The 17,734-nt window shown below is 41.5% G+C and overlaps 3 protein-coding genes and 3 non-coding genes across 6 annotated transcripts; all 6 read right to left on the reverse strand.

Annotated features, from left to right (window-relative positions):
- Positions 1-141: 141 nt before the first annotated feature.
- LOC113164740 (somatomedin-B and thrombospondin type-1 domain-containing protein) lies at positions 142-3,399 on the reverse strand. Its single transcript, XM_026364182.1, has 5 exons — positions 2,912-3,399; positions 1,837-2,031; positions 1,645-1,723; positions 877-1,053; positions 142-649 (listed from the first exon to the last, which is right to left on the reverse strand). The coding sequence occupies exons 1-5, from the start codon at positions 3,132-3,134 to the stop codon at positions 532-534; spliced, it is 792 nt and encodes a 263-aa protein (XP_026219967.1). The 5' UTR covers positions 3,135-3,399; the 3' UTR covers positions 142-531.
- A 5,570-nt stretch (positions 3,400-8,969) lies between these two features.
- On the reverse strand, positions 8,970-12,779 carry si:ch211-171b20.3. The gene is made up of 7 exons (XM_026363338.1): positions 12,432-12,779; positions 12,255-12,300; positions 11,337-11,431; positions 10,857-10,995; positions 10,372-10,479; positions 10,216-10,271; positions 8,970-9,705 (listed from the first exon to the last, which is right to left on the reverse strand). The coding sequence occupies exons 1-7, from the start codon at positions 12,619-12,621 to the stop codon at positions 9,551-9,553; spliced, it is 789 nt and encodes a 262-aa protein (XP_026219123.1). The 5' UTR covers positions 12,622-12,779; the 3' UTR covers positions 8,970-9,550.
- A 506-nt stretch (positions 12,780-13,285) lies between these two features.
- rpl7 (ribosomal protein L7) lies at positions 13,286-16,930 on the reverse strand. The gene is made up of 7 exons (XM_026362931.1): positions 16,857-16,930; positions 16,260-16,359; positions 15,961-16,127; positions 15,513-15,650; positions 14,443-14,552; positions 13,570-13,785; positions 13,286-13,330 (listed from the first exon to the last, which is right to left on the reverse strand). Exons 1-6 carry the CDS (start codon positions 16,868-16,870, stop codon positions 13,577-13,579), a joined length of 738 nt encoding a protein of 245 aa, XP_026218716.1. The 5' UTR covers positions 16,871-16,930; the 3' UTR covers positions 13,286-13,330; positions 13,570-13,576.
- LOC113164944 lies at positions 13,436-13,527 on the reverse strand. Its single transcript, XR_003299050.1, has one exon. It is a non-coding gene; the product is annotated as a small nucleolar SNORD12/SNORD106 (small nucleolar RNA).
- Positions 14,140-14,229, reverse strand: LOC113164945. Its single transcript, XR_003299051.1, has one exon. It is a non-coding gene; the product is annotated as a small nucleolar SNORD12/SNORD106 (small nucleolar RNA).
- On the reverse strand, positions 15,326-15,417 carry LOC113164943. The gene has a single exon (XR_003299049.1). It is a non-coding gene; the product is annotated as a small nucleolar SNORD12/SNORD106 (small nucleolar RNA).
- Positions 16,931-17,734: the final 804 nt, after the last annotated feature.

Genomic DNA, 17,734 nt, shown 5'->3' on the forward strand with positions numbered 1-17,734 from the left:
CTTAACACTTTTTTTTTTGACCCATTGGCTGAACTGTCTGATAATTGCCTTGTATATATCTTGCAGACATGTTTTGCTTTGCTGTTGCTCTCTTTGCACCAATAACTGTTGTACCACCAGAGGGCGCTCGGCACAGAGCGATTCATTTGTCTTTTTTAATGCTTAATAACGTGTTAAATATTTTTGACAGAATGTTTTTACAAACTGAATAAAACAGACTCTCATACAAAATCAACTGTGATTGGTGCTTTCTGTCTATTAGAGGTGTCATTGCACAACATGGGATAAAGTACAGAATAGTTCAGTGTTTATAGTGGTTGCAGTGAACATGCATTTGTGTCAATGTGTAGTATATTAATTAGACATCATTGCATTGCACCACCATCAAGCCTTAAGTCTTCATAGGTACAGAGAGCCTGCAGTATAGTATATACATATAAGACTTGTTATATCAGTTCCACACATGAGCAGAGGTTGGTTTTTAAATGTCGTGGACTCAAGATCAGAGCCTTGTTCAGTGCTTTGTTTGGCTCAGATGAAGACAAAGCTGTGTTGTGGAGGACAGTTACACTGCTGGGTTCTCTGGATCCTCTTCCACGTCCCACGGCACCGAGGGTTCCCCACCGCCTGCCAGTGAAGCAGAGCTTCTCTGCAACACAGTCCTGAATGTTTACGTGTACGTTTTCACATGAACATGTGCATAGCTGAGCAGTACAAGGTGTCACCATCATTTCACTGGATTACTGCCATTGTTTAAAGGCATATTAAGTGTAAGTGACAACATCCTGCTCAGTTGATGTGTCTTCTTATATTTTGTATTAAACCTTAAACAATATAACTGAAATAAGACAAATGTAAAGAGTAATAGTTTCATACTTGTTTGAATCCTGACCATCTCCTTGGCAGCTGCCACTATTGTTTCGCATGGCAGGAGGTTCACATACCACACACACTTTAAAGCCTTCTGTTATGTAGCGCATCCAGTGTGTGTACGGCCGGTTTTCCACTGTACATTGGGTTGTCCGGGACTCCAGTGTGAATTCCACACAGAACCTGAAGGGTGTGGGAGCAGGGTCATGAGGGTCACGCAGTCAGTCCTGGGATATTAGGACCAGTGAATCAATATAAAGGACTGAAGTGAACTTCTGATGTGCACGGGGGGGGGAGGGCATCATCATCAAATAGTTTGCTTTATTGCTTATGATGAAGTATTTCATTGAGTCAGGGTAGTATGGACACTCCCTGAATGGAAATAAGTAGCCTATACATATTGTCAGGGGCTCACAATACTTCACCTACTGTCATCCAGACCTTTTGTGAATGTGCTTTTCATGTGACAGTCCTTATTAAAGCCTGAGGATTTCATTTCAAAGGTGTGTGGGCAGCCTCTCAGCATTGCTGCATTTAATGGTCTGTGGACAGACGTCCAGGTGAGCAAACATCCAATCGCAGCTGATGTAGGCGGAGAAAAGGCTTTGGCCGTTATCTTTTGTCAAAAATGGTTTGATTTACACAGCATGATACTAAAACAATGTTAACCCTTAGCATCACTGATGAACTTTTCAACTCTTGAATTTTAAAGACACCTGAGGTCATGTGCAGAGTACTTAGAGAGGATTTATATGCGAAAGATATGAAACCTACCCAGAGTCTAGGGGATTTCCATAGCTGTCATGCGTAGGCCTTCCCTTGCCAAACTCCATACTGGTGATAAGTGCAGGACCTGATGAGAGAAACCAGTTCAAGTATATGTATCAAATAAAGTAAAATGCAAGCAAAGACTTGGTAACAATAGTAAAAGCCATGTTACTATGTGTGTGTGTGTGCTTTGTATGCCTGAGCTGAGTCCACAGTGGTTTCCCCGGTGGTCTCTGTACTCCCTGCAGCCGGCTCGTTGCTCCAGGCTTGGACAGGGCTGTCCACTGTTGCTGTGCGGCTGCTCTATGCGGCGGACGCGGACCCGTACTGAAGGCTTGCACGGCTTTGCACAGCCGCTCCAAAAGCTCCAGTCGCTCATGGCACAGTCCTGTGCTGCAATGTTGCCAACAACATTGGTGGAGAAACATTACAGGACATGCTCTGTGGTAGCAAACAATCAAACTCAGATGTTGGATCCAACACTAGCTAAGTCAGAAAAACAGTGAAAGCTTACAAAAATCTTGCAGACTGTGTAATTAGAATTCTCCTGTGGGGTTGTGTAATTAAGTGAAATATCCAGGAAATAACTTTAGATCAATGAAGCATTTATTGTTAAGTGTAGAATTAGTGTTTCCTTTTCAACTACTAATAGTTTCAGAGAATGCAAGTGAACAACCAATCACTTTTTTCTCAATGATTCAACTTTAATGTATTAAGAATGCAGATTCAGTGACCGGCGCTTTATAACACACTTTACATAAGCTTGGCATGTTTGACTACAACTGTAATTGCTACAACTCATTGACAGAATCACATTCTTCAAATATTTGTACTAATGCCATTATGCAATCTCGTCCACTGAGATTAGATCAGATACATGGTTGTCTAGGTTATTTGGTGTTTTTTGTTTTTTTTTTTGTGATGTGGCAGCTATGACGCGTTACAGTAAACAAATAAATGCAAACACTTATTATTATTATTAGTGGTTATTTGTGGTAAACAACGTCAAAGGTGAACAAGAACAAACCACTTGAGAGTTGGAAGGTAAATATGCCCAAGTAATCTTACATTTTTGGTTGGTGACCTTGGTGACAACCTGTCTACTGTGTCATCAGAGATGCAGTATACAGTGATAAGCAGGTACTGAAAACAATCATATCCTCTGTCTAGTAAACAGATTCAGAGGATAATCTATCTTTAGCCAGAGTTCAGGTTATCTTACTGTGGTGTCATGTCAACACTAGAGAGGGTGGCACCTTCATTCGTCCCTCACCTGGGCAATTTGTGAAGAAGTCGAAACAGCAGTCCTTGGTCCGGACACAGTCCTCGTCGCAGTAGCACGTCCCATACACTCTGTCCATCCTCCAGTCAGTGGTGGAACAGCTCAGGTCTCTGCCTCTGCAGCATTTACCCAGACAACCACCTGACACGACGTGGTTCTTGCCCAGATTAGAGACCACTAGCAAGAAACACGCAAACTCTACAAATGATCCCATGATGAGCAGGTCAGGCCAGACGTCTATGGGTGGCCCCAGGAAGTGGTTAAACACACTTTTCTCCTCTTCTAAATATGTTCATTCCCACTCTTGTCCCACTCTACCTCTGTCATGATCATGAGAGGGAGAGGTTGGAATACCCGCCCAGCCCAACCCAGCCAGGAGTTTGCTGTGCCACAGGATCCCTTGTGACCTAGAATTCCTGTGTCCAGCCCCCATGTTTCCCTGCAAAAACAGGTCTGCAGAGCAGCCTACGGTTCGAAACACCCCATAACAACTCTGGTAAGACTCTAATGTCTCTCATGTTGTGCGTGCACCCTCTGGGCTCTCTCTCTCTCTCTCTCTCTCTCTCTCTCTCTCTCTCTCTCACTATTCCCAGCTGAGCGCCTTCATCCAGTCGATCACACAGACGTGAGGAGACAATAAACAAGGAAGGGCTGAGCTGGTGTGTTTGCTGTGTATTTCCCCCTTCAGTTCTCTCTTCCTATTTCTCACCAGTTTTCTTCTTGCCTACCTTTTTCTTTCTTACCACCCCTGTGTAGAATTACTGTGCCAGTCTTACCCAGTCACTCTCTGCCACCCCAAACCTCTGAGTCTCAAAAGAAAGGAAGGAATGTGAACCATTGGCAGGTCTCCAGTCAATTGTGCGCGGGGGCCCGCTGAGCGTTGTAAAGCCACCGTTTGCTTCTCACCTCTCTCCACTGTTCTCATTCTCGTACTAGGTTACTGTAACTTATCAGAAATCTGAACACCATTTGTTTATTAATTTAGATTTTCGTTAAAGGAGCACATCAACATTTTGAGGGAAATACACGTGTGTGTTTTCTCGCAGAAAGTTGGATGAAAATATTCGCAGCACTCTTATACATGAATAATATGTAAGTTATCCCCCGCTAGCTTAGCAGAAAGAAAACTCGAGGAAACAGCTTGCCTGATTCTGTTCAAAGGTGAAAAATGACCTGTCAACACCCGGAAAGTTCACTAAATGACACTTTATATCTTGTTTTTTTTTTTTATCTGCACAAACTAATAAAAAAATAAAATGTTTTCTGACAACAAACCTCCAGAAAGTCACTGAGCACTATTACATTGGAAGTGACACAGTGCCCTCTGTAAGTATTTCAATAGAAGGTTAACGCTGTCATCTGCTAATTTATTTATTCTTGAATTCAAAAAGACATTTTTCACTGTTCAAGGAACCTGCATGTGCGAAGAACTCCCAAGGTTTGGGTAAAGCATTTGTTTGCGTCATTCCTCCTCCATCTCATTGCAAACGAACGAGGCCTCTGCAGGAAGCATTAGCAGGGAACGAGGCCTCCCTTCGCCTGCTGCTGTAAAGGGAACTGATATTTATAATAATCTACCTCCACTGTCGTGAAAAACAAGTTTTGAGAGAGCAGAGGGGGGCCTCTGTGGGTCCTTTGATTCTTCTTCTTACTATGGTAGGTCAAGCGACAGTAATAGCCTTCATCTTCACCATAATCATCACTGAGAAGCATGTGTCTGAATCAGTATATATTAAAGTATGAGGGTGTTGAACCGAGACTGACCTCAAAAGTAAAGCTGCTGCACTGCCTTCCAGTACTTTTTGTGTTAAACATTTTAATTACATTTTCAAATGATAAACAACCCTGTTGTGGAGACTTCTCTCAATAAATTGAATATAATTTGTTGTCTTTCATTTGGAGAAGTTGTCTATTGGTGTGTAACTCATTTTGCAAATGCATGTCTGGAAACACAATGGGGATGTCCCTAAAACACACACACACACACACACACACACACACACACACACACACACACACACACACACACACACACACACACACACACACACACACACACATTTAGTGCATTTTCAGTACTGATTTGATCTGTCAACTGATGCAAGACTTCCAACCGCATCAGTTTGCTATGGTTTCAGCATTGGAAGTACATATCAAAGCATGTGTGTTTTACATCTGACAGCCCCCCAACCCTGAACCTCCTGCCCTTAACGTGCACTTGTCAAAGACAATCAGACTTTCCACAGTTAAAATCACCCTGCTCGGATTTTCCTCAGTGCATCTAAGGGGGAAGAAAAGAGGATTCAGACTATGTTAATGTATCTTAACACAATGTTTATTCTTCACATCAGAGACTGAACTCGTGAGAATCATACGCAAACTGGTTAGTTTGTATATTTTTACATACACACAATCAGATAGCGGTATACAGACAGGATTGATTGGATTTTGTTAGGAATGTAAGTGTGTGTGTCTCCACGTCTTGCACTGGGCATCAAGGAGACATCAGAGCGAATCCTAACTCCATCTCACTCATATGGGGAATGCAAACTGCAGCTGTCTCCATGGTAACACTTGACCTGGGCTGACATAGTTCCAAAACCTTTGTTGACAAATGCTAGAATTCACCTTTCATTTCGCCACGTGTTGCAAAAGTACACTTATGATCTCACCTCTGACCAGAACAACACCCTGTCTGTACCAACCTCACACAGAAGCATTTTTGCCTTGTGGAGAATTTAGAACATAGTGTCTCAACCAAACCTGAACGCTCACCAAGGCGTGCAGCAGGTTTGACATTAACTAATAGCAAAGCGACACACTTCACTCATTTTTTAGGTTGATGGTTCACTTTCACAATAATGTACAAAACTTCTGTCAAAAAAGCAGAAATGACCTAATGTTACATCAATGCAAATTAACATCACTTCAAACGTGTTCAACCTTAAACAAATATCTTATTTAAGATAAATTAGGGTAAGTTCGTTTCCTCTTGATGAGTACACTCAGTTTCTGTCTTGTGAGTAGATCCTCTGTGTGCTATTCTTTGAATTTATAGTTCAGCAGTCTCCTTCTTTCTTCTTCCATGTTTACATTTGTACATTGCTCTGTAAAAGAGTGGTCCTACTTTATCTCTTTAAGTGGAACAGAGTTTTAGTACTTGTATGTGAAACCCCTTGAGAGCATTTAAGAATGTCTCAACATCTTTTATATAATTTCCTGTAAATGATGTACCCAACTACGACAAGCACGGTAAGCTGCTTTACTCATTACTCAAAGAGTTCAGGGAGTGGATGTTTGATTTGTCCTCATATCTCAGTCTTCAGACGGAGGTTGATCTGGGAGGTAAATGTGTAACTGAAGAGGTGAATCCAGGGATAAAAAAAATTACAGAGGAGTACATGCGTGGTAGAGCCTGCTCTGCACCTGAGAACTTACTGTCACCATGTGTCTGTATGAGTGTCTTCGTGTTCACATCACACTTAAATGATGAGCCGTCATGTACATCCCACTAATGACACTCTGCTCATTACAGGTCATTACTGCTTGATAGTTTATGGATGATAATATGATTCTCCGGGACCATGGCAGCAGAGAAGACTGATGGCACCCTGGCAGCAGCTCTGCAGGCTGCCTGGTCTTGGCTTAGTGCCAATGTAATGACAACAAAGACAGTAAAATTGACAAAAGTGTTTCCTCTGCCCGAACCTGACATTATACTGATAATTGTCCCCTCAATAGTCCCCTATCTTGGCATACAGTTCCAGCTCTATATGTATGTAAATAAGTGCGGATATTAGAGGTAGTAGAGGTGGGCAGATGAAGCAAGATGTGTGGGTGTGGAGTGGGACTGACCCTTGTCTCAGAGAGAGATGAAACTTCAAGTAATGATGATAACTGTGAGAAAGGGGCATCTATCATGGAGGATTTCATTAATCATGTTGTGAAATGTCACGGAGCAGTGGAAAGGTTACCCCTCCCCCCCTTCTCTAAACTGTTTGTGCAAATTAAATGAATCTAAATTCAAAGAACACTGGAGGGTGCTTAAGTTTTAGTGTTATTTTTAAATCAATAAGGAAGCGATATTTGCAACTATGATGAGCAACCTTAGCTCAAATTTCCTTGTTAATACACCTAAACTCACATCATCTTCAGGATTTCATCAGCTTAACTGAAATCATTTCAAAGTCACCCTGTATGAGTGTATTGATTCTTGTCTGTCTGATGGTGTTTCTGAGTGTCCCTTTACATAAGGTCCACATCCGTCCATTATCTTAACCTCTTGTCCTCTGAAGGGTTGTGGGAGTGCTGGAGCCTGCTGTCAATGGGCAAGAGTCAGGACCTAGACAGGTTGCCAGACATACAGAGACGGACAAACATCCACACATATCGCACACCTATGAGCAATTTAGAGTCACCAATCAACCTAACATGCATGTCTTTGGAGGTGGGCGGAAGCTGGAGGACCCGGAGACAGCCCTGGTCCTTCTTGCTGTGAGGCAACTGTGCTAACCTGCTGTGCCACTCTTTACATAATGTATACAGTATAAAAGGTTTACATTATTTAAGGGTGATTTCTCTCACAAAATGTTAAAAAAAAAAGGCAGCCAGCAGGGAAACTTCCTGTATCTTTTTGTTTGTCATACTGATCAATAAATTACAATATCAAGTCAAACAGTAACTCAGCATGGCTATTCTTCACTATGGCACTTGCTGATCTAGATCCTATAGTGGGAACCATCTGGTTACAACTTTGAGCAGAATCCTAATCTGCAGGTTCTGGCTCATTTCAATGAGCACTGCACTTTTGGTCTTGTCCTGTCCCAGTTAAAGATTGCTGTGGAACTACAGTGAAACGATAAACCACTTGTGGGGCGGCCCCAGCACCGCTCTTATTAAAGACCTCATTGTTGACAGTTTATTCCAGGTCACTTTGTTTCACTACACTTGAAAGGGGCGGTATAAACTCTGCAGAAAGAGGGAGACACGGCCTCCGTTTGAGCGTGAATGCAGCCCCTTCACTTAGCATGAATAAGGGGATGGCTCTGTGTTTCTAGGTCACTGTGTGTCCCTGAAATGCACACCTTGGTACCCAGAGGAAGGGGGAGACACAAACAGAGCCTGATGTTTCCCAACATCACATTAGTATTTAGCAGGGAACTGAAGGAGACACTCGCTGAAATTAAACGGTGGACAGTTGAGTTTCAAAGTGGCAGAGAAGCTAAAATCCCTGATGGTATGTGAATCCTACCCCATCCTCCCCTCCCTATCTTTTCTGTCTCTACTTTGTATCATAAAATAGAAATGTCAAAAAGTAATTGGTAAAAATATAACTTTTCACTCAAAAGTCTTACAAGATAATAACGATCTGTCATTTTTAGACCCATTCACACTAAATGATCTCAGTGAGGGACTGCAGGACACTGTCATCCAGCAGCAAAGTGGTTCTGTTTCCCCATGACTTACTGATTGGCTCTGGGTGAAACTGATGATGGAAGAATCTATTTCATCTCAGGCATATTCACTTATTCTGTGTTTTTTATCTGTCTTTAATGCTTATAAAGGGTCTAGTAAGAGGCATTTTAGGGCCTTCGTGTTATCATATTGGATCAACCTGTTGCAGCTGGGGCATATACTATATGCTGTGCCAATTATGATCTGGAATACAAAATAAAAAAGATCACACAGATCACAGAGGATATCCCTTATCTTCAGATAATAATGAGTGAATAAAGTCTAAACAAAAAGACAATTGCTCTCACTTGTGTCTTTGTGAAGTACAATGAACAAGATTATTCAGAGACTTGCCCTCCATACAGCAACAAAACAATGCGTTATGTGGGAAAGTACCACGTTCTGGGATCTGGGGGCACAGTTTAGTGTCTGTTTTGCAGATATGGAATGCAGATTATGTTTTTTTTTTTAAGGCGTTGTCATTACCATACTGGTCGACATACAGCATAGTGGCATAACGAAGATGAAGCTCCCTCTATAAGGCTGGCTAGAGAACAAAGATTAAGTTTCACAAAAGAGAAAAAGGTTCTTGACATACAAGAAATACATTTGTTTAATTTCAGGAAGACATTTAATAAGGCACAATAATGGTTTTGCTAAACTATTTAATATGTACAAAGATAATGTACTTGCTGAACAAAGCTTAATTAGGATATGTCACTGTCGTAATAGAATCCAAGCTTGACAGCATTTACAACATAGTGAAGATACAGCAAGAAACAGAAGAGTGGCAGTCTTACATAACAGCCAGCAGAAAGGGAAAATACGTAGATTTACATGCAGATGTTGAGTGGAAATCTACAGCTGTCAGTCATAATAGAAAATACTGAACTTATTCAATACTGAGCATCAGCGTTTCTTCTTATAGCAAATACTGCACTTTACCACAGTAAATACTCTGTAATCACTGAACGGAATGAGCTCAGGTCAGGAGTCCCAAAATATAAAGACCAGCCATGTTGAGCAGGAAACTAATACCACTGAGGATAAACAAGCAGTTAGAACAAGCCACTGAGATGGACAGAGTGCCTTAAATGTTTTATTTTGTTCAGACGTTGTTGGCACTGACTCAAAGGTTTTGATCCTTGACCGGTGTGACTGGGAAGAGGGTGATTGTCAGGATGGAGGTTTTCTAGCTTTCCTCATTTTCTTGAGCTTCTCTTGTCTCACCGTCTCACCCTCCAAAGAGGACAGCTCAGATATTCTGTGGATGAACGAGCGAGAAGCTCTGATCATTGGGTCTGGATAGGACTGGTCTGTATGGCAAGAAGCTAGGAAGAGAAAAGAGATTTATGATCAAATACACGCTGACACATGCACTTACAATAGCATTAGGAGCATTAATGTTATTTAAAGAAACATGTCATCATTCTGTGAGTAGTATCAGTTACATGAGGACTGAACTGTAAATGAGGGATACAAAAGGTACTTTAAGAATGGAGCAAACAGGTCAAATAGGTGTGACATCAAACTCTCACTCCATATGACAATGCTGAACACTCCCTTTTTTCACGTCACCCCTTGTCTCACTTTGTGATAAACCCCAACCGAAAGGTTTTTGTTTGCAATGAAATCCATAAAATCCATATTAGCTGCAAGTAAATCAATGCCACCAACACAGGCACGGCTACAAGCTGAAGGTCAGATTCTACGTTTCACTTGCTCCAGTATGCTGACAAGGCATGCAGGGCTGACATGTTAACACCACAACAAACACTCCAGTATGAACAAAGCAGCTACTTAAGCCTTTGCTTCACAGTCAAAGCTCTGAAATCACTCACTCTTTTGATTGTCTTTAACGGTCAGTACGTTGTATGTTGGATAATTCACCTTAGGCCTGCAAGACAGAGGGACAACAGAAGAGGCATGGGCCTGACAAATAAGTGAGAGAACTATTGATTGGCTGGGTCTAATTTACTTTATATGGCCAAAAATACCTGCTGAGCTTGCAGTTCTCAACTGAGAAGGTGTTTCTGCCATTCAGGACTAAAGTGGGGGGAAAGAGGATGGCTGGATTCGTGTTCAGTTCATATCTCTCAGGGTAGCTGGAAGATAGCACTGAGATTGTTATGAAACATAATGATGCAGGAATAAATCCTCTGTATTAATATATGTCTACTTTGACATTTGTCCATTTTTATTTGCCTGAAGTTTTAAAAAGATCTCATTATTGCGTTATTGTATCTTAGCTATAATCATGCACTAAAATCAGCTAACATGAAAGCAATCAGCTTGAGATCTGTTTGTGACTAATTGTGCATATCAAAATGTTACTTGTACTGTTTCCTTTGTTCATATTCTTTGTCATAAAAAGAACACTGACTCATATGATTAGTATAATCAGTGCAGATGTCTGTAGAAATATGCTATGAAGAGCACTAACAGGAACTACAGGACTAAGTGACATTAACACACAGGTTACCCCAGGGTGAAAGGCTGCACTGCATGGCTGTGGGAAAGTTCCTTGGAGAAGCAGAAGGGATACAGGCTGCCAGGTCTGTGCACATTATAGTCTCTTGGCAGTGGAGGAATCACAGTTCTGGCCCTCTCCAACCTTGCACCTAAAAAATACTTATATTTAATCATTCAGCATAAGCACCTGATATAAAGACAAGATAAAAAAAACATATTCAAACTATTTTAAAACAAAAAGGAATATGGCAAATCACTACTTTTTATAAATACTGACAATGCTGAGTGTAAAGTTGGGGTGCGTGTCAGTTGCTTTCATGTATGTAATGTCACACTTGCTGTGACTGAAACAGACCCGGGCTCATTATGTATGATGACCACTCCACCTACTGGCTGTCAGGTTACAATCCACAGACACCAGCCTCAAATTTAATGTTTGGCCTATCCAATAGAAAGACCAATGCAGGTCTTAAAGGGCTGAAATCCTTACACTTTTTATCAAATTCAAAGTGTCGCCCATAGATGTCCTTCACCAGGTCACTATTCTTAGTTTGCAGCTTGTCGTCTCTGGCCAAGAAAGGGGACCTGCACACACATTGAATAAAGACAGTTCAGGTATTTCATATATACGTTTTATGCAATAGAAGTAGCAGATGTACACAAACTCAATACTCAAGCAAAAGTGTAAGTACTTCACAAATGTACTCCACTAAAGGTAGAAGTACAAGTACTTCACAAAGAAAGTGAGTTCTCTTGGCATCAATCTAAGTTACTGACAAAATTCAAAGTATTTTAAACACTATTGAACTTGATGGTGCTGATAATATAAGTGTCTAGTCAGGAGCTGTTCCTGCAGAAATGTTTAGGTCTTCTTGAAAAACTGAGAATTTCATTTGAAGTCATCACTATTCAATTGGTCTCTGCTTGAAAACCACCTTAACAATGTAAATGGAAATGTTGGGGGGGTTGCAAGATACTTGTCAACTCGTTTTGATGTGTAAATTACAAACCAGTTGTACCACCAGCTGGTTTTAAGAGTCTGTATCTGAAAAGTAACTAGTTACTCAGGCTGCCATATAAATGTGGTGGAGTTAAAGTCACACAGCACTCCTGTAAAGTAGTAGTGAGTACTGCACCTAAAAACCGTAGTCAAGTACAGTACTTGAGTAACTGTACCACTTCATCAATGCATATTGAGCGACCTCTACCAAATCCACCCCAGTGCAGCATCACTCAGTAGGTGGGAGTCTGGGGGCATCATTAGCATATGTAGCTACATAGGTCCCAACGATGGGAAGCTCATTATACTGTGTAGGTAGGAGGATGGGGTGGACACTTTGCCCTAATATGTGAGGTATGTTGCGTGCTGCCCAGCTGCTTCTCCATATCAAATCTTGACGTATCTTACCCTCCAACTACGAAGTCGCTGATCAGGGCTCTCCCATCCCTGGACTCTACAAAACACAAATGAGCACTTCTCAGTATTTCAGTGACGTGGTCCCGTTAAGCTAAGCTAGCTGCTCTTAAATGACATTTAACGTTAGTTAGCACTTAGGTTGGCGCCGTGTGCTCCACGTTTACTCACTGCTTAAAGGTTGTATCACAGGGAACTTCCTCCTTATGTGATTATTTTGTGAGAAACACGCTTGTCCTCCACCTGATCTCATCCCGAAACTCCTGTATGTTGGATCTCCGGCGGCGTCAGGGCCGCGCTGGCTGTTACTCGAGCCTCCCTCCGATATGAGGATCTTCGCGTTAACCTGGAAAGCCATCATGGTGGAGCTGGACGACACCTGCACGAACACTACACATCGCCCGGCTGCGGCGCTGGCTCACGGACACACTCGGTCATGATACCGGCTGTTTCATCCCCGGGCAGCGACGTTAGGCTGAAGGTGGTCAGGGCTAGCGAGTCCCCGCGTCACCATGGAAACGAGGCTGCTCTGAAACCAGCAGACCTGGACCCGCTAGTCCTCCTGGACCCGCTAGTCCTCCGGGACCCGCTAGTCCTCCAGGACCCGCTAGTCCTCCTGGACCCGCTAGTCCTCCAGGACCCGCTAGTCCTCCTGGACCCGCTAGTCCTCCGGGACCCGCTAGTCCTCCTGGACCCGCTAGTCCTCCGGGACCCGCTAGTCCTCCTGGACCCGCTAGTCCTCCAGACACTCAGCTAGATTATTATATTATTATAAGATTACCTGAGGACCACAGGGTTTGTTGTACATTCACCTGTGTATGACACATCTGTCCCCATTCTGACTCTGTACATGTAATTCATAATTCAATGCCTACTTATATAAAGCTCCTTATTCTTTGATAAAGAGCTTTTATACGTGGGGAAAACAAAGACTCACTGCTACAGACCTATTTTAACAGGTATATGGGTGAGTTGGCACTTTCATGCACCAAAGATGGTTTAATAATGAGACCAACACAGGACACTTATTTTCCATATTTTTTATTGTACACTTTGAGTCCTTGGAAAACCTAAAACAAAAAGAAAAGAAAATATTAAAACTTCAAAAATAGATATCACATCACTGCACGTAGAGTGACCCATCGGTAGTGGATGATTTGAAGCTCAGTAGCTAAGATGTGGTTTCAGACATTATTGGCTTAGTTTCAGTCAGAATTCACCATTGTCGATAAGATGGGGAAAAAAGATGAGCATCATTAACCACATCTAGTGAGCCATATCTACTTTCTGAACTGTTCCTACAACTCACCAAAACATTAGTTCATCCTCCTGATCAGTCTGTTGATCTGATCCTCCCTGTTGCCAGCGTCTCCTCCCTCCACAAAGTGTGTGGTCTTCTTGTTCATACCGCCACGGGGTGTCGACAGCTTGAAGGGCCACATGAAGTTGTTGGCGGGCTTGAAGTTCTTTCCAACTGTGAAAATCTCATGGATGAGGTCCTCAACACAGATGATGCCATATTTGCCTGCAGGTGATGACCAAGACCAAGACGTTTATATATTTGACTGAGTAATAGCATATTGACACCACACACTGTTTTGGGCAACCTGGCTTTTTTTTTTTTTCCATAACTCATATTTTCAATAATACCCATACATTTCTCTAAAGACACTAAAATCAGCAATATGAAGCTACTTGGGCATGTGACCTGTATGTGCATCTGGCTGATGTATTTTTCAGCATTTTGAGACAACAGATATATAGAATAGATAAATCCGGTTTGTTTTAGTGTTTGTCTAGGCATTGTCATTTAGAAAATGATCATGGTTTTAATTTAATAACAAAGTTACTTCTGATGGTAAAGACACAGTTTTACAGGCATGTGGTTTCAGACACAACTGGCTTAGTTTTCTTTTTTTTCACCATAGTCGATAAGACGGGGAAAAAAGTGTGCATCATTAACCATGTGTAGCACTGTGCCATATTCCATCAGTACGTTATGAAATTTTGTTTCTGCTTTTCAAACTGTGCTTTGCAGAACCCATGAATAAAAACTAATGATTTTTGTACAACTACCTAAAACTAAGAGGCTCAGAACCGTTACCAATTATTACTCTCAATTTAAGTAAGTCAATAGTTTCTACATCTCATATTGTAGTCTTGAAAACTTATGTTTCCATACCAAGGGCCTTCTCCACCAGAGCGTTATCTGTGAGGGCAATGCGCTGTTTCCTAATTCTTCCATGACCACGTTTGTAGATGAGCTCACGAACAGACTTCAGGTTGGGGTATCTGAGGAATCAGATCAGAAAAAGTTATAGAAGGACCTCAATCTTAGTGTGGGCAATGTAGTTCACAACATAGGCATCTTTGCACATGGGTTCATTCCTACAGGCATTACAATTTACAACTTATTACTCATTTTTTCTTTAATTCAATTACATTTATTTGTATAGAGCTTTTTACAATTGACATTGTCGCAAAGCAGCTTTACACAACCAAAGAAAATATGGGAGTTTAGATAACTTCATGTCATAGCAAACCTACAGACTAAAGTTATTTTAAACTTTTCAGAACTAAATACAGTAAGCATTGATGCGCAGCAATACTACTTGTGAGTTTCAAAGTTCATCTTAACACACCAATCAGAAGACTCACTGGTGTTTTCAATCAGCACTATAAATCACAACACCTCCTCTACCATCACCTAAATAAGTTGTAACCAGAGGGGTTACAACTCCTAGAAAGAAGTGCAGCAGCATTTTGCTCTGGCTGGACACATTTACACAATAGCACATGAACAACTAACAGTGATAACACACCTAGTGTCATACTGTTTATCAAGTGTCATTAACACACAACATAAACTTTACATTCACCATCACTAAATGTAGCCAGACAAATCTGATCATTTTAATGACAGTGTAAGGAGTCTGTTCAACTAACTGCAATCTAGTGTTTCACCACTCAGGCTGAAAACAGATGTGTGAAAGACACCAGGGCTCATACTTGATACAATTTTCTCTTGGGTTTAAATAAAACACAGTAAGTGCTTTTCATCATGGAATGTGGTTTCAGACAAAACTGGCTTAGTTTCAGTCAGAATTCACCATGGTCGATATGATGGGGAAAAAAGTTCAGCATCATTAACCACACTCCAGACAAACATGTATTCAGCTGTCAATTCAGAATAGACCACATCAAGAATTGATGCCATTTTGTTACATTTATATCAAAATAAAACATGCTTACCCCCAAGTGATGTAGGGTTCAGCAATCCTGAGCATGTTGATGGAAGCCTTGTTCAGCTTCACGAACACACCATTGAAGATCTGGCGCAGACGGAGCAGCTGCAGAACTTTGCGGACCTTGGGACTGACACCATTGATACTAGAAAACAAATGAGTATTACGATTAACATAGTTCAGCATATAGATACATTCTAGTCATATTACAATATTGATTGTGGTTTCAGAATATAATTGGCTTAATTTACACATCTGTTTCACCACTGTCGATAAGTCGGGGAAAGAGAATGCATCATTAACCACAAGTATCAAGCACCTTGCATGTTCAAGTTGAAACAGTTGTGGCATAACCACGTTTATCTATTCCTGAACACAATGTGCAATGCACGCAATTTAGTCACTAAGTTTGACAAGAACAACAGTTCTGTTTCTAGATGGTGAGCACCACTTACCCTCTGATCCTGATAACAAAGGCCAGTTTAGGCTCAGATGGCACATAGTAGTTTCCCACTTTACGAGCAGTACGGGCCAGGCGGATTTCACGTCTGTACAGCTGCCTGTACTCCTTGTGGTACTTCTCAGCCCTCTTGTAGATCAGTTTCCTGGTCACTTTGCGGGTCTGAAAGCACAAAACAAATATAACGTTATCTCCAAGCTACTTAGGTGTGATGATAATCAAAACGCCATACTCGAATACGAACACCAACGAGTCAAGCAAAGATATTGAAGGATCTACAAACATGCTAGTTACCTTTTTCTCAGCCAGCATCTTCTTGACACGCATGGCCTTCATGGTGGCGAAGGCCTTTCGCCTTTTGAGAAGGCTCTCAGGGACCGCCGGAACCTTTTTTCTGATGTGGGAATACAGACCTTCATGAGTTATTCCGTAAGCACGCCGACTATAACGCCTAAACTCATTTTGCTAACTTCATGGACAGAAACGTCCATCCCTGCCGCTGGTAGCTGCTAGCTTGCTAAACTGTCATCAACCGGCTTCCATACAGGTTAACCTATACGTTACTCCTCTGAACAACTGCCTGGCTAAAACGCATTTACAAACATTAAGGTTCTTCTGCCAGGTAATTCATAACTTTGTTCTTCGTGGCACAAATAAAGCAAATACTTGAGTGCATGGAAGCTAAAGAGACAGCCATGTTGTACTCAGCTATGTCGCTACACATCGTCAGATTAAAGTCATCACAATAACAATTCATGTTACAATTTTTAATAATACTACCCAGATTATAATGTATGCTAACTAAGCAATCTATCTAGGGTGTAAATTTGACAAAGATAGTAATTTTAACACTGGATGTGCTTAGATTTTACTACAGCACTAAACACTCACTCTGCATCCGCCATTGCGTCCACCGAGAAAGAGAAATTTTCTTATGCGCATGTGCGCGTTAAAGAATTTAGGACCTCCTTCGGGCTGTCCCTCCAGATGCCTGACTCGTCATTGGTCTTTACCACGCCAAAAGTCAAACCTAGGAAATGATTTTAAAATAAAGTGAATGTGCATTTCTGATACCGTGTGACATCAAGTCGCTTCAGTGCTGTCTTGCAGTGTTGTCATTTCTCGGTATGTTCGCATTTTAATTGATTTGATCTTATTTTATTTTGTTCAATCAGAGTGGAACTTAAGGTAGTCTTATTTTCTGCTCTGTCCTTATTCTGCATATTTTCGCATTAAATAAATTTGATATGACACACGTCTGACGCTAAACTTTACCTTTGCAACTTCCACGCCACAGGCGATGTTATGCCTACGCTGACCAGCAGAGGGAGCAAACACATCATTTTGCAGACCACAGTCCCAGAGAGAGTGCTGGGACACAGTTTCAAGGCTGCAGAGCCCAACTTGGATGATCCATTGTGGAAATAAAGGCTACCTTGTCTGGTTCAGGTTGTAAAATACAGACATTGTGATGCACAGCAAGCTATGGAAACAAGAAGCCATATTTTGTAAACTGATTGTGACTGTCTTAATTTAGAGGCTAAATGCTTGATGTGCACTTCATTGAGTTAACTGCGCCCAGGTTGCCCGCAGCTTTGCCGTGAGTTTACTTTATTTGAGTATTACTTCACGGGGGGCTACTTTTCCACGTTTAACTTCTTTGCAATATGCCATTATTTATGTATACAAAACTCAAATAAATACAGGTAAAGCATATGAGTCTAACCTGTAGATCAAAACAGGCGTGCAGCTTATTAAACTACCACCAG

Source organism: Anabas testudineus, chromosome 2 (genome assembly GCF_900324465.2).
Source record: "Anabas testudineus chromosome 2, fAnaTes1.2, whole genome shotgun sequence".
In the NCBI taxonomy this organism is placed as follows: Eukaryota; Metazoa; Chordata; class Actinopteri; order Anabantiformes; family Anabantidae; genus Anabas; species Anabas testudineus.

Coding starts and splice junctions, on each gene's coding strand:
- LOC113164740 (XM_026364182.1), bottom strand. CDS start 3,134: ATGGGATCATTTGTAGAGTTTGCGTGTTTCTTGCTAGTGGTCTCTAAT. Junction 1,724..1,836: donor CCACTGTGGACTCAGCTCAG/GCATACAAAGCA, acceptor TTCTCTCATCAG/GTCCTGCACTTATCACCAGT. Junction 1,054..1,644: donor GGAAATCCCCTAGACTCTGG/GTAGGTTTCATA, acceptor CACACCCTTCAG/GTTCTGTGTGGAATTCACAC.
- si:ch211-171b20.3 (XM_026363338.1), bottom strand. CDS start 12,621: ATGATGGCTTTCCAGGTTAACGCGAAGATCCTCATATCGGAGGGAGGC. Junction 12,301..12,431: donor TGTGATACAACCTTTAAGCA/GTGAGTAAACGT, acceptor TGTGTTTTGTAG/AGTCCAGGGATGGGAGAGCC. Junction 10,480..10,856: donor GTGCAGCCTTTCACCCTGGG/GTAACCTGTGTG, acceptor GCTATCTTCCAG/CTACCCTGAGAGATATGAAC.
- rpl7 (XM_026362931.1), bottom strand. Junction 16,128..16,259: donor AGATGCTGGCTGAGAAAAAG/GTAACTAGCATG, acceptor TTGTGCTTTCAG/ACCCGCAAAGTGACCAGGAA. Junction 15,651..15,960: donor TTTGTTATCAGGATCAGAGG/GTAAGTGGTGCT, acceptor TTTGTTTTCTAG/TATCAATGGTGTCAGTCCCA.